General features: G+C 39.1%; 1 protein-coding gene across 1 annotated transcript in view; it reads left to right on the forward strand.

The window, feature by feature from the left end:
- Nucleotides 1-23,460, forward strand: part of LOC137261595 (prothoracicostatic peptides-like) — a 48,719-nt gene extending 25,259 nt beyond the window's left edge. Inside the window, exons 2-3 of the mRNA XM_067799374.1 lie at nucleotides 7,857-8,396; nucleotides 22,821-23,460. Coding sequence (XP_067655475.1) covers nucleotides 7,871-8,396; nucleotides 22,821-22,903 — 609 coding nt within the window. The 5' untranslated portion in view covers nucleotides 7,857-7,870 and the 3' untranslated portion in view covers nucleotides 22,904-23,460. The remainder of the gene's footprint in view (nucleotides 1-7,856; nucleotides 8,397-22,820) is intronic.
- The last annotated feature ends 1,023 nt before the right edge of the window (nucleotides 23,461-24,483 follow it).

Genomic DNA, 24,483 nt, shown 5'->3' on the forward strand with positions numbered 1-24,483 from the left:
AGTATTAAAAACTCCCTATTGTGTTAAATTTTTATTCTTCGTCAGCATGCTTAAACTCTGCATGGAGCGTTGCATAAACTCAAAAGCTGATGGTTGTAGAATTAATCTGTGCACGGGACAGAACATAAACACAGGAGTCAGAAAGGTTAAATGCAGGAGATACGCGCCTTGTTTTCTTTTATATTTAAATATCTGTATAGTTTGAGTATAAAAGTTAAAAATACATATCATACTTCTTCGAAGATAAATACTAAACAGTATGGGTTACTTGGACAAATATTTTGCCCTATTCTGTGTTAAAATCTTTCTCGTTAATGGGCGGTGATACTGTATCTGTCAAAGGTATGATTGTTTGTGTAGCAGTTCAATAGCAATAAGTGCAAATGTATTATGTCTGACAAAACAATGTGACGTCATATAGTATGTATGTATGTGTGTATGTGTGTGTGTGTGTATATATATATGTGTGTGTATGTGTGTGTGTGTGTGTGTGTGTGTGTGTGTTTGTGTGTGTGTGTGTTGGGTTTATTGAGGGGTTAAGTTTGCATACATGTATGTATATGTTTGGATGACAGAACTAGTGTTATTAATGATTTCTATTTACTTATCCTCCCTGACTCGAGTAAACCACAATAGTGAAAACAACCCTGTGAACTAGACCATGCAAACGTAATCTTTGGGTAAATCAGTTCACTTAACCTCAAGTGAAGTATTTGTACCAGAATTCAGAACCAGAATAGCAGTAATTTAGTTTTGGATTTCAATTCAAACTTGATCTTGTCAAAATTGGTTTAAGCTGGAAAGTAGTTTCATGTCGATGGTGTCCGTCGAACCGGAAGAAACCTCTTCCAATTTGAAATATTTCGAAAGGAAGAAAACTGACAATAATTTATTTTATCCTAACAAAGCAATTATACTATCGATCATAACGCTGGTCTGTCAGTACAATACATCGAAGCCATAAAATGTTCTAGATGATGGAAATAACTTCACCGTCATTAGAAAGTCTGGTACAGACGCTAAGACGCAAAACTATGGGTGCAATAATTGTTATTTTAGATGATTTAAGTAACAGATTGTGTTATGTTTGATACAGAAACGACGCCATAGACATATTTCTGGTAAATACAGAGCTTACTGTCACGGCATCGGACTTCAGTCCTGAAAATAACGATCTTAAATGATTCAGCGGTCTTGCAGATGAGATTCTACCGCTCTTGTTCAATTGCTGCTGGACAATACTGCAGTAATTGCATGTCTTGACTCACACAAAGCCTACCTGCACAAGTCAGTTGTATGTATGGGACATAAAACAAGGTTAAAACCTTATTCATCTGTTATAGTATGACATAAAAGGACAAGGGGACTACAGGTCGCACATGAAAGACACCTTTATTATGTTGTATAGGCAATTACAAAGTAAAACTCACCACCCCCTTGTGATTCAATTGAACAGTGAAAACATACACGCATATAGAGTTGATTGTCAGAAGCTCTCTCAGCGTGAAGCTCCAACTAAGCCACTCAACCTCCGCTGAGGTATCTGTCCCAGCCAATGGGATTCACACTCCTCTTGGCAACGTGGGGAGAACTTGTCGCGAAAGTATTGAGCAGGTTCGATTTGGACTGGAGGGGCATCGATTCGATCGATCCAGGTCGCTCTAAGAGGAAGGGCCTTGTCTCTAAACCCATGCTGCAATTGCTATTCTCCATAGAGGGACGATTTATGGTAGAGAATTACAATTTCAACAAATTGATTTGCTCTCAAAGCTCGCTTTATTCGTAATGAGGATGTTTGAGCTGAGACGAAGCGGAAGAGGTAAACCTACTTCACGTCTGCGGCGCCATTGATCACTGGTCTTACGCTTTTCCCGCTACCTGAAATCTTCAGACTACATTAGTGAAATCTCTCTGATAACCCTTAGATTTTCCCAGTTTTGCACAAGCTGGATGCTCCCCTACATACCTCCTCTAATCCCTCTACTACGGAAGTGGTTGTCTCTGTAAGCCGTCCGCGATTTTTCCGTATGATTATCGAACGATAATGACAGCGGACATTTTGATAGGATCACCTCGGCCCGACATTGGTCGTGTTCTCTGTCACGTTGGGTGATTATCAGACAAATGGACTATACGGGGCTTGAACACTCTGTTACTTCGGATTAGTACCTGGCCGTTTGTTAAGGTTAGCCAGACTTTGATGTATAACATGAAGGACTACTAAAGTAAATAACAGGGGCAAGCACATGTTCGGATTCTCCACGCTCGAACCCTCTATAAGAGACACCGTTCTTTGTCTGTGGACCTTCCTTGGGGTATTGTTAGAACCTGCTCGTACTACAGGGCCAAGTCTGCGTAGCTGACGTTATCCAATGTTGACGTTATCCAATGTTGACGTTATGTAATGTTAATACAGACTCAAAATATGGATCCATGTTTGCATTGTTAACAGATCCAAGGTTGCATAGTAAACACATATTCAAGGTTGAAGAGTTAACACAGATCTAAGTTTGCACAGCACAGTTAACAATGATCCATGTTTGCCTAGTTAACACATATCCAAAGTTTGAAGACTTAACACAGATCCATGGTCGCACCGCACAGTTAACACAGATCAACGTTAACTGAGCTATCACACGTCCACCTTTCCACTGCTTTACAAATACACTGTCAGGAATTTGCAAATTTACCATGTAAGAAACCTATGCTAAGTTACTACACGACCATCTTTGCGAAGAAAACACATAATGAACTAATCTTTTGAAGTTACTCCATGTCTTACTATGTAACGTTACCACAAAATTAACTTCAAGGTCAACAAATGAGTAACTTTATGAAGTAACCATGTGAATTACTTTGTAAAGTTACTACCTGACTGATTTGTCGGCGTTACCTTAAAACCAACTTTGAGAATCAAAGTTTGCAAAGTGTTCAAAAACAAATCAAAGTTTGCAAAGTTATCAGGGATATTTCACCAATGTTCAAGCAGGAATCTATAGTTTGTATAACCATGGGAGACATACATTACGCAAAAACAAATGATATGTTTATGAAGACATTACATGGCCACGGCATGTTTGCTATAGTCTGAGTATTTAACAAATGGTTTTCGTTTTCCGTGGAGTAATTCGTATTCTTGGCTAAAGGAATACATTCACCGTGCTGAACACTACCCGCGATCACCGAGATAGAGGATGGTGCTTATCAATCATATCAAAGGCATTATCAAATATTGATCTACAAAATATTTTATCCACTATATCCTCTATACTTAAGCCCAAACAGATAATGATTGATATACGCTCAATGGATCAGAAATAATACCCTTGATCAATACGTTTACCATATCAAGCCCTCTGTTGGAAAGTGAGACGTTCAAAGGACTCTATTACATTCTCCGAGAACGTCTATCTCTGTCGGCACAACACAAATGTCCCTGAAATGGAATCATGTCCTGAATCGGATTATAGTTGTATCAATAAGCACATTTAGCCGCTCGTTACATACAAAACCATTCACTGGCGAGAAGTAAAATCGACTAATAGATCGGTTAATGCCTCTTTCTTCGTTCAAAGGATCTTATGTATGCACTACATTCTCTATTGCTGCCTTGTATGTATCGAGGAGTTTCCTAGGTATGCATTAAATGTCCTTTTCATACATTCTTCCTAAAAACCTAGTCTCATTTGAAAACAGTTTCATGAAAGGTTGTGTTAAACATTGATTTGGACGCGAAATAGTTTGTCTACAGTCCCTGAAACAAAGATATCCAAGAAAGTCCATATAAGTCTAAGATGTGTGGAAAAGTCTAAATTTCCACACTTTCTGAAAATGAAGAAATTTCCATTAAATCTTATATTTTTGTATTATGAATTTATTTCTGTAAAATATGTCAATATGTTCATTTTATCCTAACGAGTTGTTAATCGGCACACTAAACAAAATGTTAGTAACACTGACGTTATATATTATGTCGGTTCTACCAACTTTTACCAGGGTAATGTTCTCACTATTTCCACATGACCGCATTCCTTCTTTGAATGTTACATCTTAATATCTGTTCTGTTATACAGCGGAAGCATAAACTTACACTAAACGCTAGTCTGCACGCCGTTTCCCCGAACACATGGAGCTAACATTGATTTTAGTGATACATTCTTATATGTACGATCATTGCGATCTAGGGATCAGAGTCGTTGTTAATTCTTGTACAAAAGCACATGGCGATCGACCCTTTCGGACACCCTGGCCACGTTTGTGGAATACTTTATCTCCAGAACCCAAAACGAAAAATTAACTGTTACATTATTGCTAATCATCAGCACCAATGACTCGTAAAGCCATTGGTTACCGATTATTGTTCGAAGGCAGTGTATATACGGGTATATTTTGATTGATTTTGATTAAATGATAATTTCCATCGCCACACCTGATTGAATCTGGTTCTTCTGAGAATTGCGAATGAATCTTTATGACGTTGACGTTTTATATCCTTAAATGTCTTTTAACGTCGTTAAGTGAAAGTCCTCAGGACGTTTCAGACTACACTGATACTTCTAGTGCTATTTTTCTCCTTCACGGAACCTATTAAACGTCAGTCGAACGTAGGCCTGCTATGTAATAACTTGAATAATTTCACATTCAAATTGATTTTACATATGATTTCCCATGCACTCTAGATTCACGCTTAAAACAGTTATTCTAAATTACTCATAGGGTGGTAGTAAAGAGGCCGATGAACCTCATGTGTTGCCTTATCATCAAGGATCGAGTTACGGGAGAGGTAGTTACGGGGTAGCAAGAGGTAGTTACGGGGTAGCAAGAGGTAGTTACGGGGTAGTAAGAGGTAGTTACGGGGTAGTAAGAGGTAGTTACGGGGTAGTAAGAGGTAGTTACGGGGATCGGGTGGTCAGACTCGTTGACTTGGTTGACACATATCATCATATCCCAGTTGCGTATCATGCCCTTGATCACTGGATTGTCTGGTTCCGATTCAATTATTTATAGACCGCCGCCATATAGCTGGAATATTTATTGAGTGCCGCGTTAAGCAACAAACAAGACAATCAAATCTTACCATCAAGTGTTATTGAGCATGCCCAGTAAGTTAACAAAGAGACACCCTACATTGGTGAATCCGTCCGTTTCCTAGTGTGATATCTGAACGGAGATTATCAATAAACTGTACAACATTAGTTCTATGCATTAGCAAGCTGATATAATTACTGCTTCACAGAATACTCCATCAAATTAGAGACCAAACAGTATATGAATGCTTCTACCTCGGGTCAATATTTTGTGTGGTGTTTTCAACAGGTGCTGTTGTGTAAGCTGTCACTCGTGGGGCGTGTGTGGAACTATTCATGGCATTTGATTTCTAAAAAATCACATGTGTGCAAAAATATCTTGAAAAGCTAAAACATTGTTCTCTGAACAAAATGACATTTGAATTGTATTTGCAATGTCCAAAGAAGATTGTGAGCCTAAGTGTATTTCTTAATATATATTTTATAAATTGTGTTAACGTCAAATTTGGTTTATCATATTTTTGATTTTTTTTTTGAAAACACGTTGGAATTCTCCACTTAACGTCTAACGCCAGTGCTGAAGAATAACAAGTCTTTTGCTCGAAACAGATTACATTGCGAGTTAAGTTAAACAGCGGTAAAGCAGATAATGAAACACTGGAAATCACTGATGACGCCAGAATATAACTTAATGTCACTTAAAAATATAACACTTAAACACTTTCATGCAATCATAGCACCTTCATGACCGGGAGCGGTGGGTTAGCCAAGCGGTTAATGCTTTCACCCGTCATACCGAATACCTGGGTTCGATTCCCCACATGGGTACTATGTGTGGAGTCCATTTTCGGTGTCCCACTCTGTGATATTGCTGGAAAATTGCTAAAATCGGCGTAAACGTAAACGTGACTCACTCACTTTCATGGCTGACGCTGAACGTCGTGATGATTTTTTTTTCTGAAACACTTTAACCTCCAACTCGTATAAGGCAGAGAGGAAATTATTTCATTGTCTGCATCCCTAGATATACTGGCGGGTATAGGATTTGTAAGATTATTAAATGGAAAATCGCATTGAGAGACTGATCATTGTGTTGCACGGGCGTTCGCTACGGGGAAATGATTGCAATTGGACATCATTTCGTCAATCTGCCCAATCATTGGCTCATACCTCTCACAGCAATATAGCCAGGCCAGTGGTCACCAGATGGAAGGTCATGATCCAGGCTTCTGCGTCACTTAGTCGTGACCCGAGGCACTGGACAGTGGTCAGACAGACAAAGTCCCGATCGGACTTAAAGCATGATTTGATTAATATCAGAATTGCCATGTAAGTTGGTTGGTTGTCGGGATCTGGTGTGACAGCTCACGAGTTAGTTTGAGATGTATCACCAACGACATCATATATCTGTCAGTGTAAATGCTCAGTATGTCGTTATTTTATTTCATATAAGTAATTCTTTACTTTTCTGTTGAATCTTGTCGAAAATAAATTGATGAGTATCCACAACCCTCCCATAGTGCATGGTGTTAGTGGTCACGGTGTCTTTGGATCGAAACCCAGATTATTTAATGATCGGCAAACTCGCACCATCTGGATGTAAGTCCTCTCTGTAAAAGAAAGTACATTATACTACTATTTATTATGTGTATATTGTATGTCTTACGTTCAGATTACCAGCCCTATTTATCATGTGTATGTTATATGTCTTACATTCAGACTACCAGCCCTGTCTCCAAAATGTATATAATCATTCTGAACCTCATATGCCGTTGTCTCACAGACTGAGCAGCAATGAAGTTCTGTTCTGTTCTGATCATAGAGTTGACGGAAGAGTACCTTTTGTGATGAGTGACAGTCAGGATGTACTAACATTAAAACCAACTCTGCCATCAAGCGAAGCTATTGTTTAAAGCGGTTACAGATGAAACTCGCTCGCTATCTGAATCACGATTGGCATGCGTACATAACGAATCTAAGTACCTTCAATGGGCATTATCTTTGTTTGCAATATGATGTATTTTAGTCAATAAAGTTTTGCCTGTTTCTATTCCCTTTATATACTAGTATGTTCATTTATGAACATAATTCCGTATTAATTTATGGAATTTATATATGCACAAGAATATGTCATGTAATCTCATTTGTAACGAAATCAAAAATAACCATTGGAATATTTATTTTGATATTACATCATATATCGTTTGTGATCTCTTCTTCACAATTTATCTTCCCAGTGACCCGAGACCATCCGGGTTACAAATAGCCGTCACCAACCCTTGCTTGACGTAAAAGGCGACTAAGGGGATCAGGTGGTCATGCTCACTGACTTGGTTGACACATGTTATGGTATCCCAATTAGGCTGATCGATGTTCATGATGTTGATCACTGTATTGTCTGGTCCAAGCTTGATTATTTACAGACCATATATCTGGAATATAGCTGAATGTGGCGTTAAACAAACAAACAAACAAAACATCTTTCCAGTAGATCAACATTCAACATTCCAAAAGTAATCAGTGAGTGAGTGAGTTTAGTTTTACGCTGCACTCAGCAATATTCCAGCTATATGCCGGCGGTCTGTAAATAATCAAGTCTGGACCAGACAATCCAGAGATCAACAACATGGCATCGATCTGCGCAGTTGAGAAACGATGACATGTGTCAACCAAGTCATCGAGTCTGACCACCCGATCCCGTTAGTCGCCTCTTACGAAAAGCACAGTCCCCTTTTATGGCAAGCATGGGTTGCTGAAGGCCTATTCTGCCCCAGGACCTTCACGGGTCCCAAAAGTAATCATCTCTAACAGAACTGATATCTGTTCCAGAACCAGGTTGCCCCATGGATCTGAAAAGTTTCTTCTGCCTTATCCTCCCCACGCTCGCCACCCTCCAGTTGTCCTTGGCAGAGGACCCCAGTCTGGTGCAAGGGGTGAAGCCAGTCAGTGAGGCAGGGCAGAGATCCTTACAAGACAGTGACAGTGCCGCTGACAAAAGGCAGTGGTCTAATTTCCATAGTTGGGGCAAACGGTGGGGCAATTTTGGAACATGGGGCAAGAAATGGGCATCCTCTGACTTTCCTTCCTGGGGAAAACGATGGTCCGGATCATCGTTCACGTCTTGGGGCAAGAGGAACGCATCTCCAGAGGAGCAAAAAAGGAACTGGAACCAATTTATCACTTGGGGAAAAAGGAACTGGCACGCTCTCACTTCATGGGGCAAACGTTCACAGGACAAGACTGAAAAGAAATGGAACACTCTTCCTACCTGGGGAAAACGGGCAGGCTGGGACAATGGCTTCGCTTCTTGGGGCAAACGCGACGACGTCGATGTCAGGGACCAGTTGATTAAATTGTTCGATGAAAGCGGTAAGTATCTCTTTACTTTACTATTCACCTACATGGGCGGAGGGGTTGATTTGATATTGAAACTTTGACCACTGACGTCGAGAAACAGGGCTGACTCACTGGATGGGTAAGTGTTTTGTAAAAGCGGTCTTCATTTACACCCACCAAAATTAAATTCAAAACTCAAATTAATTTCGACATCAACATTACTCGTGAAATTACACGAGTTGTACACATCAGTGATAACATGATTTAATGTCTTTACATTAACAATCAATGCATAACGTTCTAAATTGTCTGATCGGACGGGCTTTAGTTACAGCATGCATCCTCGCAATTCTGCTGAGGAAACTCATTCACTCAGCCAATAAACGTAATTTCTAAAAGCCAAAGATATGCATGCTTTTGAGGAAATGTCCCCATCGTGTTAACAGATTTAGCAATTCTTCGATCTCAGTTTCCACTTACCCAACACTGGGTGAACTGAATAGAAGAATGAATTAAGAACAGGAAATGCAAAATGTTCATCTCATATCGAGGATGAGAAAAAAAATCAGATGTGTCTTTCATCGTTTGGCCATGCATTGGATGAGAACTATATTGCACGCGGTGACGGTTTGCATATTTCCCATTATGAAACATCTGTGTGTAATACAAAATCAAAGATTCCTTTATGGGTAAGGACAAAATATCTGCTGACTAAATATTTCTCTTTAACTAAAGCGTGTTGATACAACGTCCTGAATCTCCGTCCTAAACGTATTGTAAAACCTCCGGGCTATAACAGTTCAATAACACACATGATTGGACTAACAGGCAGGCATTTCTATTAGCCAAATTGAATATATTTCAATAAATATCAGTGTACATCATGGGTTTCATTGTATCAAGCTGAATAATTACAAAGTTTTATTTGAACGAAATCTTGGTGTTTTGTAACAAAAGCGTGTCCGTTTTAAGAATTCAAATAAAACACACGCATAAAACATTAATGCAAACACTTAAAGCACTTAAAGCATCCTAGTGTCATCACTGGTTTTTAGTGATCCGTCTGAATAATTGCCATTGCTGTTTCGTCTTTTGCGCCGAATGGATTCTGTTTTCTGCAGATAATGGAGAGTGGATGTTTCTGGCGTTGACATTGTATATTTAAAAAAAAGGAGCAAGAGGTAGCCGAGGTGGTCGTTTAAACTAAGAACAGGCTGAAGTGCACAGTGCAGTTTCGGAAGACATTGCGGCAGTATTTCAGTGTTCAACTGCTTAAAATCCATGTAACACACTCACTATTCCTGAAAGAAGTCAGGAATAGCAGGAAATGTGCTGAGTGCGGGGTATAACTATACTCACTCACTCACTCTGACATACCGCCAACATAACTCTACTTTATCAGACAACAGTTCCAAAGACTTTATTAGTTAAACCCTACATAACTTTAAGATGTCGATGTCGAAGTCTTTCAACTTCAAGTGAACTGCATATTGATTGCCACTCAATGAAGGCGTTTCATCTCGCCCTGTCCCTGTCCCGCTCTGAAGACAGTCCTTCATTTTTCATTGAAGATTATACACAAGCTGACTGTCACGCCATCTTGATGTTGGTTCTCAGGTAGCCCTCAAACACGTGAAACTAGATCACCGCCAATAAGAACATTATTGAGAAAAGGTTACTGATCTCAATGCTCAATGCCACAGTGCTACTTTCTCTGCGCAAAGGTCTTCTTACCTTCGAGTGAGTAGAAAGCGGGAGTAAATATTATTCAAGCGAAGTGGGTGACATCGTCGTGGAAGGAGTTGCTTGTCAGGTCTGTCAGATTTCTACGATCATGGGTTCGAACATCAAATTCTTTTTAATTACGTTCCTGTCTAATTCAGCGCTATACCCGTCGTTATTGTATATATACATACAAACGTGTACTTCATAACTTTCGTATCTCTTATGTCAACGTAATGAGCCTGAACTAATGAGTGTGTGAGTATGGTTCTACACTGCTTTTAGCAATGTTCCAGCAAAATCATGGCGGGGGACACCAGAAACAGACGTCATAAATTGTACAAGGGGAATCGAACCCAGATCTTCAGCTTGATGAGCGAACGCTTTAACCACTAGACCACCCCTTTCCCCCAAAGTAATACTGAAGGCCGTGTCAAAACAAACGTAACTGAATTGAGTGCATTCTTTCACACGACAAACTGGATAAACTTACTTTCAAAGAAAAACAAGATGAACTAGAACACTGTAGGAACAGGAACTATCATTGCTACAACATTGCTGTCTTAGCAAACACGATAATCACGGCAACAATTGTCCTCAGGGGTTTTATTATGCTGATGAGCCATGTTTAACAGATGCCAAATCAGAACTGGATTTTATTTTTTTTGCTGAGTTACTAATACAGATTGTGAGCTACATGCAGCTGTCCGAGCCTTTAGTCTCTCAACGACATTATCTTTATCCATTACCGTGTAGTGGTATTAACGCCTCTAGTTCTGCTCTGACAGTAACATATGTATTTTTGGGTAGGGAAATCTAGCGTTTCATTAAACAGTACTAACAAAACGCGGACAATCCATATAATATCACTAACCGTTAATTATATGTTCCAGTACGTTATCCTCTGTGAAACCTTCACTAGTAGTGTACCCAGTACGAGAAAGTTTATTGGGTCTAACCTCCTCCTTGATGTAGCGGTTACAGCGTCCGCCCGGAGCCAGGAAGTTCACGGTTCGATTCCCGACTGCGCCATACCAAGAGACTTTAAATATGGTACTTGTTGGTCCCTCTCTGGCGTACATGGTATCTCAGTGAGTAATCACTATAAAACCTGCTCAAGTCTGGGATAGTAAAAGCGGCCACACATACACACACATGTACGTCGTCATAGGAGCGACATACTCTTAAGTGCGACGTTAAACCCCATTCATCTCAGTTATTTTGTCTATTGTATTTCGACATTACCAAAGTAGTCTATCGAGAAGAAATGTGTTTTGCAGAGCAGTCGTGGGCTAAAGCTGAAAGCGTGTGGTGGAAACTCCCATAATTTATCATAGGCGTACGACATACATATAAACGCGAAGGTATCCACCCAACCTGTACAGAGACTTACGACAGTCGTATGTCTGATGCATTGCGTAAAATCTGATCTTGTTAGGGTGAACTCCATACCTATAAACAGCCATACGACTGTCATAGGGTTGAAGTATACGTACGAAGAGATCGTAGCGCTAGCGTAATCATTAGTCCCATACTTTAACGCAGATTTACGACAGTCGTAGGAGCGACGTATTGCAAGCATCGCGTTATTTTATGGTAATTTCCGTATCTTAATACAGACGCACGAGTTTAGTTGCGCCATGGTAGTTATCTAAATACGACACCCAACTTTGGGCACGGGTGAAACAATTAGTTACGAGTGCCATGGCATTTTAGAAAATATGTTATGGATGACGGCAAAGTGTTCTTCTTGTGCGAACGGATCTCCTTTTCTTCAGCACTGAAATAACTTGAGATCAATCTGTCAACTGTTTCGTTTTTGTTGCTGGTTTGTCATAGTAAAGATTAATGTTACGATTGTTTAGATACACCTGTTACGGTTTTGTAATCAATTAGAAACATAGTTCCAAGTATCGCGCTACATGACAGTTGTAATTCAACTTGAAGACAAAACAGAGAGGATACATTAAGATAAAACGTGACTGTTTACAGACGCAGAGCTCATAAATGAGGTGATAGATTACAGAATTCATGTATGAAGATAATTAGGCTTTGATTTTACATCAAATTTGAATAATGATTCATTATGAATTATGTGAATATTCTTTCGTGTTCATTAAAAGATTCGATTATCGAAGAGATATTTGATCACCATGTAACCATCGTGACAAGACAATGAAAATTTATGGCACTCACACGCCAACGAAATGCATCGAAATGCCAACTGAGTATACGCGCGCTGTTTTAGGCAGCTATTTCTTTTATGCCAGTTGTCTGATATCAAGATGCAGCCGGAACAGTGCGACATTCCTTCTCGTTTCAAGTACACCTAGTACCACTAGTTTCCGCTGAAATAATCGAAAAACGGTTATTCGGGCTGAAATTATATAAACTGAGAAGAGTATGTTGGAATACATGTATCTTTAGAGAGTACACATGCACTCTTTCTACATTGGTATTGATAAACGGTCGTGACATCGGTTTTAAATATTGACAGTCAAGTTCTACTTATTGTCATGCATCAGCTCACAATCCATAGTGACGACTTAATTACTTTCACCAGACAACCAGAGGAGCAGTAGAACAATTGTAAAAAATTATGAAATACGCAAATGGAAATAATTTCACATTTTACTATATGCTCTGCATGAAAGTTACCATTATGTGACATATGTTCATTTAACTGTGTGGATTTGTTAGAAATTATGAAAATTAAAACATATTTAATATCTTCAGAGGAAGTTATTAATAGAAATCTATAAACTGTGCGTGGTATATAGGCCAAGGCTTTGATACTTTAATACTGTGCACATGTACAAAGGATTTGCATCAAATGTAAAAGCGTGAAGGATTACACATGGTTAGACATTGAATCTTGGCATCAAAATTACATAGCCATGGCAGGTTACCATTTTGTTGATTCGAGAACAAACTATGTTTGTTCTGGACAAAGATAATACTTATATCGCTAGCAAGCTATTCGTTGTCCTAATAATGTCGTGTGACATTCTCATATCGAACTTCGCTGTTCAACCTGACGTTTTGTCTTTCTATTCGTGTTTCGTTGTTGAGAGGAACGATCAGTTTGACACGTTTTTAAGGAGCTCTTACAAAAGGAGAGTTATCAGGTGGACAAATGCGCACTCTGCTTTCTGTGTTACGGATATGTGTACTAGTCATATTCGAAAATGCTTGGACTACTGTCCAGTAAGTACGTTATTGACTTGCTTTCTGTATTCCAATATGTCCATATTCATCTCTTGGGTGATATGAAGAGGCACAAACATGATTATAGGTAATATATATATATATATTTGTATATATTCTGATAAATTTGTCTTAATGGATATTGGAATCTATCGCAAGTTCGATTAATCGTTACTCACACCTACTAACCACTCCTAACAGTGTAGTCGTCCACCGTCATTCTATTATAATCGCTAGAACTATGTGACAAGCTACACCTACAATTACTTTATTCAAGGGGCTACTTCAATTCGATGTCGCCCACGGCTTGTTTGAGAAGGAAGGTGTGGCATGAATCTTGAATTGACACTTGTATCCATGTGGTGTGTGTCAAGCGACACTAGGAAGAATCTCGTTGGGTGCATCCAGATATAAATGGAGCCTAAGTTTAATCTTGGGTGTCTTAATCATAATTAACATCTCTGTATGGGGGAATAATTGTACGATTTCAATAATTTCATTAGCATGCGATTATGAATCATGAAATTAATCCGTCATGAATTTAATGCGAGTGTAGTGTGGTCTAAAATGCGTCAGGAAATTTGTGCGAGCTCAGGATCTTGTATTCATGAAAAAAAATGAGTAAATTGCCCAAACAGTGCCTCATGTGACAAACACATGCAAAGGCATATCGATGTTTGCTAAAAGAGTGGAAAATAAGGAAATGAACCCAAGTCAATAGTCATTACTCTGAACACAAAATCGCAGTCCTTTCGTCGCTTAGTTCTTCTGAAATTCCATAACAGGTAACAAATACAGTGACGTAGACATTAAGCGATTTTATTGACTCCTAGATCTCCTAGGACTAAAACAAGAACGTAAATGTTAATATTTGTCGCGAGGGTCCTGTGGTAAGAGTGACGCCTCAGATCTAAGACGCCGTTGTCTTGTAGATGACCGCACTGATCTGACGCAGTCTGTTGTCTACACTGAAGACCCCGCTTTATTCACCCACTTACTGGAGGAAACCTGATTTGATGGCCATTCTTTTGATGAATTAAATTTACTGCCACCTTGCGAGCGATGAAAGGGCATGATGGGGTTTGGGGCGTCTGTCTGTTAGTTATTGGTGGTCAGTGCTTCCAATATGATGATCCTCCAGTGCACAACGCGAAATAACATCGGCAAAATATACACTCTTTCCAAGTTTTCGATTTTCCCCAGAAGCAATAAAAGGTCTGCAATAAAAAAAAAATGAAAAACAAACTCATGTTAACTGGTCTTGAACTTGAAAAGTGGTGCCAGATGTTCGTGAATTCCTGACAAACATTGTATCGTGTGTGTGGTGGCAGTGTCAAAATGGATGACTGTTTGAGTTTGCACCAACTGAACTCAATCTCGATTACGCCCAAAACAGATTCCACTTTGCAAGAAGTCAAAGTAGAGATGAAGGTATAAAAGGGCAACGTGCACAAGATGATATGAGAATTAATACGATGCTGAATGGTAGTAGGTTATAAACAAGCATATTATTCTCTAGCTAACCGAATGTATAAACCGTAAAATGTATGTCCGCTGTGATGACATGAACGTCTAAAATACGAACGTTCAGCATGGTGATTCGAGAAAATGTACTTGCTTCTTGAAATGAGAAAAAATGAATTCCTCTATACAATATGAAGTAAAACAAGTTTTGTATAACTGTTTTAAGATGGAAATACGTTGGTAATATAACTTTCAGTGATCAAAACGACCCTTTCACAAATCACGTTTTTAGTTTACAGTGCCATCCTTGACGTGAGGCTAATACCAACGCAGTTGATATTGGAATTAACGTTTTTCATTTCGAGCCGTGTCGTGTGATCAAATAGTCTGATATTAAGGGTGTTTTTGTGTGTTATTAGCCTTGCTCCGTTCACTCATTATATTTACTGAGTTCGGGCACCTGTCACCTTTTGACAGCAGAAGCACGGGCAAGGCGTGCATAAGCTCAATAGGCGGCTCAAGTATTTGAACAGCCGACATTGAGAACCCGGATGGTGAAGTAGAGAGGTTTTCAACTCGACCAATGCCATGGTTCCAGCGACCTAACCATTGCGCAATATCTGTCTGTGGCACGCTTCTCCGTTTGTGGAGATGGGAACGTCATTTCATTTGTTAAAATCAATTTCTGGAGCCATTTTGTGGGCCCATGAGCACATGCAAAGAGTGTGATCCATTAATAAAGATTGGATCCATATTGGACCTCTTATGGGCATTTCTGCAACGGTGAAGAGGATCCAGTAATACGGGGCACTTAATGACAAGATCTAAAGTTATGTTGTGTTGTTCAGATTTATCATGCTATAAAACACATATCCATCATTTCATAATCATCATGAGAGAAATTGTACACACGCTTAATTTGTATTCAATGAATTATTCATTGATGTTTCTAAAAAAACTTTCAATAAAGCGTTGATGAAAAGCATGTTTTGGTAATTTAAAATTGAATATAAACAGTTCTTTTCTTGAAAATGGTTTAAACCAAGTATGTTCTCAAAATATCTGTGTGACAGATTCCTAGTATGCTTAGCCTACATGTTAAGGGAGCGAAAAATGAGAGGAAATACTTTATTTTCATTTCCAACCCTTGTATAGATGTGTGACAGTCATACATTTTGGCCTCAATTGTCTTAATGGAGTGAGAAAGAGGAAAATATTTGCCAATTAAACTTTTTCCATTCAAACGTTATTGATTATGTTATTTGCGACACTGAACACAATCATTCAATTTAATAAGACGATACATTGCACATAAATGTTCAAATGCTAAGTATTTATTTATCAGAACATTTGAGATAAGAGACAAATAGATGTAACTGAAGCTGCTGAATTAAGTTTGCTTTGACTGACAAACGTCCCAAGCCAGGTTCTGCTTTATCTCTGCACCAGCTGGTAATGTCTTAAACTCACAAATGGTATTGCACACTAGAAGACGTCATCTTCGTTGATGGCAGGACTCAATTGCAGGCCTTGATGGTTCTGAAGGTGAAGTGCAGGAGGCTGTTCAACGAACTGTCAAAAAGAGACGTAATGACAGCAATTCCCGAATGCTGAGCACAATCAGTGCAAAATAACAGCATCGTATGAGCTTGATTTCAAACATTTAATTCTGAAGTATAAGAAGAATTTTATCTTTTAAACGCAAACTAAATATTGATCAAACAGGAACCTTATCTGAGGTATAATAAAAGGCAGTAGTTAAAATGGCATTTGGTTGAAGAAAAATGGACTCGTTGGAAGGAAATCTCAGTTCAAACGTAATTCTGAGAAAGTCTCCCGTTCTGTTTGGTTTCTCTCTATGCCCCAAGTAACAAATATCCGCCAGATCTAGAGATGAAGAAATGTTTGATTAAGTAATTCGTGGAGATGGGTCTCTGTCCCAGAGATTAGCCATTTCCGTGATCTCAGTAAGTGAATCCGAGAGCTGGCCACCAGGGGTCTATCGCACGTCCCATCCAAGTGTATCGTGATGCTAGACCATGTGTGGGAATTCCCACAACGCGGCGGTGCTGGTTAGATGACAATACTCAGAGTCAAGTCTGACACACAAAATATGCTCATTTCCTTCAAGTAATGGAGTTTCCTTTGCTCATGTTGTTAGTGGTCTAATTCAATTGCTGCGCTTAACGGTAACGCGGTTACAATGGCGTTTGCAAGACTGACAGTAACATAAAGTCAATGGGCAGGCTTGTCTTCTCTCCCTCTGTGTTGAGAGGGTCGTTGTGGGGGTTATGAGAGATCAACTCCACTTGCTCGTGTTATCTGCTACTTGTTTGTCTCCATTTCCTCGCGCAAGTAATTGAATGAACAAAATAGGAATTTGTGGACCACGTTCATATTAATTCGACATTGGAGACGTCAGGTCGAACAGCCTTTCAAGCTGTAATTATGTATCCTGTATATCTAGATGCATACCACTAGTGATTCCTTTATCTTGGTAATCCATTGTCGGGAAATTGTAATTGAAAGGAGGAGAGGATTCACTTCCAGCGCACTTTCTTCATCATACAGATTAATGGCAATATTTTTTTGTTCTTATTCCATTATAACTTCTTTGCTCTTTCCGCTTTCAAGTGCAAGTTTGATGGTCCTGTTTCAAACCGGAAAGCGGCATGTAGAGAAATAACAATGACGTTCGTTGTGTTATTGTTGTTTTAAGATTTTACTAACGTCGTAGTTGATATGTTTCTAGTTTATAGTCTCTGTGTTGTTGTTCATTCACCCTGTTCTGCACGAATATAATCAGAATTGGCCGACGTCGTTACTGACAACGCCGTCGATGCTGGTTCACCTGTCAAAGACATGACGTTATCGATGGGAATTTATATGCACACATGCAATGGAAATACTGCAGAGGACACATTTTGTTTCAGTACTTAGACGTTCTTACGTGTCAAGGAACGTTAAAGACGAAAGCATCCGCACAACGTCAGGTTAATTTTTAAGACGTTTTTAAGACTCGTTATTTGATTTCGTTCGTCTTTCTGTTATCAAACATCAAAGTCTCAGTGAGTATTAAAGGTCATAAGACTCCGAGATCAAGTTGTTGGACAATCCTTGAAATACCGTCGCTGACAATAGATATGCCAAACTAGGGAAGTGCACTGAACATTTAGTTACTTAAACGACTTGACATGGCTACAATGAATCCTTTGTTTGTATGTATGTCTACCTGAAAAAAGCGAAATAAAAAAGCAAAATAAAGAAATAAAACAAAAAAGATTTACCGTACTCCAAACTTAATGAAAAAAATTAAAAAAAAGATAAAATGAAACATTTGTTTACATTTAATAAGCTTTATTATAACCACAATCAAACAATTTTATAACAAGAGTTAAATAACTCTCTCTGATGTCTTCGACGGAAGATCATGTTCCTTTGTACCTTCAAACTTGTGAAATACAGACATGCAACATTAGATTAAAGTAAACCGTGAACCTTTCAAAAGTTTTCTAAGTGACATGGATTGTATTGCAAGGAACTTGAATCTTAAATGGGCAACTGGAAATTCGGACAGGCAATGGAATTGTCAAATACAATATTCCCAGAAAATACATACAACCAACTGAATATGCATCTTAATTCCATTCATAGTGCGTGTGCCCTCTTCAGGCATTACTTTAGGCGCGTACTTCATAACCATGAAAAGAATGATCCTTGATCAAGATTCATGCTACAGCGTCAAACATGTGTGAATGAACTATCTGGCGATATTTATAACTGCCGGGGTAATTTTATCATGAGCTTTTTCGTATTTTTTATTCCCAGGAATTCAATTGATCGACGCAATTGTGTAATCATCGATGCAATTACTTTTCCCGGGTACGCGGAAATTATGTACTCCATTCCAAGAACACCTACTAACTTGTATATTATGTTAGGATAATGCTTTTCCTTAAATATTCAGCTAAATCGATAAGATATTTTTTTACCCTTAACAGCACCTTTTCATAGCTGGGTTCACATGTGTCTTGAAGCGGTCTATTTAAATTAATAATGCCCAGTTGAGTCTTTCACCCGCCTCCCAAGCAAGAACTGTTCCTCTGGGCGGAGGAAAAAACAGTATCTTGGTCCGTTCAACAATAGAAAATCCGTGTCCACGATGGGTGCCTAGGTGAGAAATAAATACAAGGCCTGTATTCACAGATATCTTTGGAATATTGACATAAATGCATACTTGAATGTTAAATATTGTCATCTGTATGGGTTTACGCAAAATAGTTCTATGGCCACTGTGGTGTGAAACACAACGAAAGGAAACCAATGAGGCATAGGAGGCAATGATGATAAGTGTTAATTAAGGGATAAATATTAATGATGTTGATTGCTGCTAAGGTAATTGTAGGAAGCTGACATGAATCACAAAACTCATGATGTCTTTAAGCCCTCATTCAAATACATGATATACTTAAAAATGTATAATTGTGTACAATGTAAACGTTTTTCTATATTCTGTCAATGCTAGTTTGCAATTGTTCCATTCCAGTAAATATAATTTAATACTAACGTGTTCTATCACATAGAAGAAGGCAAGGTGCTTCATGGAAGAAGCAGGTATACTGTTGTAATATATAATTCGAGATGTGTAATTATGGCAAAACAAAAAAGAAAGTATTGAAGTATTAAAGTTCTAACTGCTCCAGAAAGAAAACCTGTTGTCACCATAATATTCGCTGATATTTTTTGTCTAAGAGATGCTTTCTTGGCGTTCCTCTCTCACATCTCTGAGGGAATACTTTCTTCGGTGGTGGGGCATGACATCAATCTATGGTTCTGCATTATTCTATCACAATTATGTGGTTTGACGTCCGTCTAGGACGTATAAAGACGTATGCTGAACATACGTCTAGGATGGATAATCTCATGTTGGAAAGATATGGTTGGGTGTCCTAATCTAGTTTTGAACATCCTTCTAACAGGGATAATCTATGGTTGAACATCCTTTGAACCCGGACAATCTATGGTTGAACGTCCTTTAACAGTGACAGTCTCTGGTTGAACATACGTTTAGGAAGAATAATCTGTAGTTGCACATAGTCTAACAGAGGAAAGATAAAGCTGGAGATAATCCATGGTTGAACAACCTTGCAACACGCAAAATCTATGTTGAACAGGCGTCTAACACAAGAAAGGTGTGGTTGGACGTCCTTCAAGCACAGATGCTCTCCATTTGAAGATGTTACGGTAAAATTACCATGATTATTTCTATAAAGACCGAAGGTGTAAAACAACCCTGAGTCGTTGAAACCCCATGTGTTACTTGCAAGCCATATACCAGTCCCTGCTAACACTGCTAACCTGTGGTATTTCCATTGGACACCACTTCCACTGATCAACTCAAATAACCTGACAACGCCAGCTGACGTGGAGACCTTGACAGGTCAAACTATACCCGTTGAAAGAAGCATCATGCCGTTTCTGGCATCCACGTGGACAGTATAAGACATGGATCGTTATTAAACCTCAGTAACGCGTTCGAAGAAAAATCAGCAAGGTGTAAAGCGTTGTAGCTCAAACAGAAGCCAGATGTGAAAAGGGAAATGAGATGACAGGCTGTTTTCTTGACTAGCTGTCTCATAATACAGCACAGGGAATGTTATGTTGTTTGTAGTCATCTCTCTTCCTTGTGTATTTTAAAGCTTTCAGGTTTTTGTGTTTGTTAGAGTTAAACCGTACTATTTCAATATCGACCTCAAAAAGCCGCAAACATCTCAAGAAAACGAAGCACAGATACCAGAGGGTCGCTGAAAATCAATGAAACAAGAAATATGTTTTCGATGATCATGCCCCTCAAAGAAGTTCAATGTCTCTCTTTAAGAAGGTGATGAATTTGACACGGGTGTCCCAGTTGTGTTTTGGACCTTCAGTGTGAAGTGTTTCGGCCAGTTATCCCAAGCTTTGTAACGTTACTATGCAATTTCTATTGTTTTCGGTCAATGTTTACGACGTGGAGTGTCTTACACAGAGAAGCCCCGTTGGTCCGGATCCCGATAATCCGGATGTCTCGCCTCCCGCAAGATTTCAGCTTGTTACCAATCTATGCGTATTTAATTTGCCTCGATAATCCGAAGTTTCGGTTTCCCGAACCTGATGCTAAGTATGTATACTGTGCACGTCTTTTGCTGACCGTCCTCAGTGTACAGTTTCTCCTTTCAAATGATACAGTTTCTTCTCGGAAAGTAGTTACATCATAAATGTGGCAGTGAGTTTAATGAATGTTTATATGTTGAAACAATGTTGAAGCATTGCCATAGTAACTATATACGAGTGATTTGCTTGAAAAAAGAACGCATTACCCTGCCGTAGGTACTTCCTCCTCATCACCGCGATGAGGATGATCATTGACTTCCTGTAAGTGATGCGTGTTCCTTTTAGCAGAAGATTGTGGTGATACAATAACCTGTCTGAGCGGCTTACATAACCCGCCTCCTGTACTCTCTGAGATCCAATCGGTTTTACCTTGGCATGTGAAATGTACTTCAGCAGAAGCATTGTGTTACAATTCCTAAAATACAATCCAGATGTGGGTGACCATATGAGTGGCAGTGTGAGTGGAATAGAACTGATGTGTTATAGTGTATCCGAGACATCCTATACAGTATACTGGTGCCGTTCGGTAGTCCGGTGGTTAAAGCGCTCGCCTGTCACGCCAAATGACCGGAGTTCAATTCCCCACACGGGTACGAAATGTGAAACCCATTTCTGCTGTATTGCTGGAATATTGCTTAAAGCCACGTAAAAGCATAGTTTACTCACTCACTCACTCACTTTTCTGCCCATTTCTGCTGTATTGCTGGAATATTGCTTAAAGCCACGTAAAAGCATAGTATTACTCACTCATTCATTTTTCACAAGCAATATCTCCAGCAATGGAACACAACACAACATCCTGATAATTGCAGACTGAGTATTGAGTTGCCAGCTCCTTGTAGAGTATACGCCAGGCGTTGTGGTTGTTTCCAAGTTGCCGCATATCCCAGGGTTACTTTTGTCACATGTAGTTAGGCAGCAATGGACGGTATGATTCCGCGACAGTCAGTACACTCGAGTGTTAAAACAATGGAATTGTTCATTAAGCGTAAAACCAATAGCATCATTCTTCCACGAGATCAAGTTTGCGAATGATGTTTCTTGATTCGTAGATACAGCTGCCTCACCTAAAACTCTCGGATATGATATAATACTAACAGAGCGCCGAGGCAGCAGTTATTCCCGGTTTTCCTTCCGTCTCACTGTCCTGCTAAATAGCCTACGGTTTCCTCATTCAGTCTAATGCCTGCATATCGGAATATCGACATAACGCTTCAGTGTTAAACGGAATCTCCTGGAAGAAATATTTTCAAAATTTAAAGAGCAAAAAACTAAATGTTCTGAAAAAGGAAGCAAAGTCCACTGAAAACCAAACACCAAACATGTTTGTGTTCAGTTTGGCGTATGAAGCACAGCCAGCGTTTACAATGATAACGTCATACAAACTACAACATGAACTGTGTATAAGCCGATAAATGACACAGATGAAACCGTTATCTCTGCGTCCGCAGATTATCTGAAACCTGGCCTGTTCAGATAAATGAATTTACTTTGAAATCAATAGAAACTTAACCTTTTCCTTGTTGATCTGAATGTACGTCTAGATATTAAACAAAACTTTGAAAATATTGACCATTCACCACCAAATACTTGAAAGGCATTTAGAAGTGGACGAGCAAGGATGCATGTCACGTTTTGTGGATAACAACTTCTTTTCATTCCTTTGATAATGTATAAAAAGTTATTATCCAGAAAACGTGCCATATGTTCATTCTACACCAAATGTGTCCCATATGTAAAATAGCCAAGCCTTGTTGTATAAGCCTTTGTAGATAACTTTAATTGGAACATCATCCAGGTTCATTCATGCAGTTTGAGTTGCTTTGACAACGTAGATCTCAATTTCCCGCTCTGTCAGCTCCATGTTCCCGAGCCGTGCTCCACCTTGTTATACATTATTTTTTTCTGTTCCAGGCGATGGCTTTCTTGACACCAAAGAACTCGGGAACTTTCTGGCCTGGATGAGTTCACTCAGCAACATGGCAGCACATCCATGAACCAGTCTCGCGAGACTTAGTGAAACTTGCGAGAGTCTCGTCAGCCAGCCAATGCTGAAAAACAGTCCCTAACGATCTCGTTGCGTCAGTCCTCTATAGAAGTGAACTCTGTCTCAGTCCACGGACTCTAGCGAGTCTAATCATTGCTGCAAAGACTCTAATGTTTATATGGTCCAATCTAACACAGTCTGATCAGCCGCTCGTGACGTCATCTGACTTAATCATTGCCACTGTGATTCACCTGTGATACTGCCTAGACCGCGGGTCTCTCCTAAAGAGTTCACTATATCAGTCTGTTCTTTGTAAATGTGCTGTTATTTCTGATTTCCAAAACAACTGCGAGCAATAAAGCGTAAGCCTATTGTAGAGAAATGGTCATTATGTCGTGACGTGTCGGAAGCACGGATACATAATTATCAGATTACGATGAAGTTAATTTGCTGTAATGCAACATGCATGTCGCATCTTGGCCTTTGAATAGGAATCGGACTATTATGATAATAAATGAATAGAAAATGTTTTATTTTTCTGAAAGGAATAAAAGTCACAAACACTTAGGCGTTCTTCTTCAGTCACTCAACGACACACTTCATAACGTTTGATGTTTTATATTGCGGACTCTTCATTGATTTGTACGGTAAGCTTTAAGTCACAAAAGCAGCTGTTATTCATTGTTAACACGCTCACACCATACTATTGAAAACGGGGCTACACGTATATACTAATGTCATTATATCGATCTGAACCCTCACAAAGGAGGGGTTTTCTCTCTGCATCTAGAGCACTCGGGCAGTTTTACATGTACTCTCTAAGCTTTGTGGAATTTATTTTATTTAATTGGTACATTTTCAAAACAAACCTCAAATCACGTGGAGCGGTAGGGGTAGACCAGTGGTTAAGATGCTCGCATGTCAGGGTTCGAGTGAATCCCATTTATGTGTCCCCCATAGTGATATTGCAGAAATAGCGCGAAAAGCGTTGTAAAACTACACCCACTAACTGAAATCACATAATTTCGATCGTCTTTCTGATCATGTTATCTGAAGTGAAGTACGTTGATCAGCACGCTTAAAAAATATATCTGTATATACAAATACATACATTTTTTCAACATTGATTACCGCAGATAACATCAAATCATGACATCTTATAAACCTATGTGCTTTTAATTTTTACGATTATGTAATGTATTGTTAATAAAAACATATATACACAGTCAAAGGACAAAATAATCATTTGGATATTAAATGGTTAAGCAAAAAACTATCCACTCAATAATAGTCTTGCATTCATACAAGGCTGTTTTTCAAATGACAGGCAGAAGAATTTTGGGTCCGTCTGTTCTTAAAAATCTAGCATTGGTTAATTGATATTGTCTATTCATACCACCATTTTGTCGGGAAGCAGGTTCGGTGCATCGGTGCTAATCCACGAAACATCATATTCCACAAAGGCCATGGCTTCGAAATATACTTGATTGTCTTTGGCAAAGTTATTACATGTATTCTGAAACATTAATTTTACGAAACTATCCAAGATTTCCAGGAAAATCATATGGCTGAACCCCTCAGTTACTCCGT

This window comes from Haliotis asinina, chromosome 14 (assembly GCF_037392515.1).
Source record: "Haliotis asinina isolate JCU_RB_2024 chromosome 14, JCU_Hal_asi_v2, whole genome shotgun sequence".
NCBI classification, from domain to species: Eukaryota; Metazoa; Mollusca; class Gastropoda; order Lepetellida; family Haliotidae; genus Haliotis; species Haliotis asinina.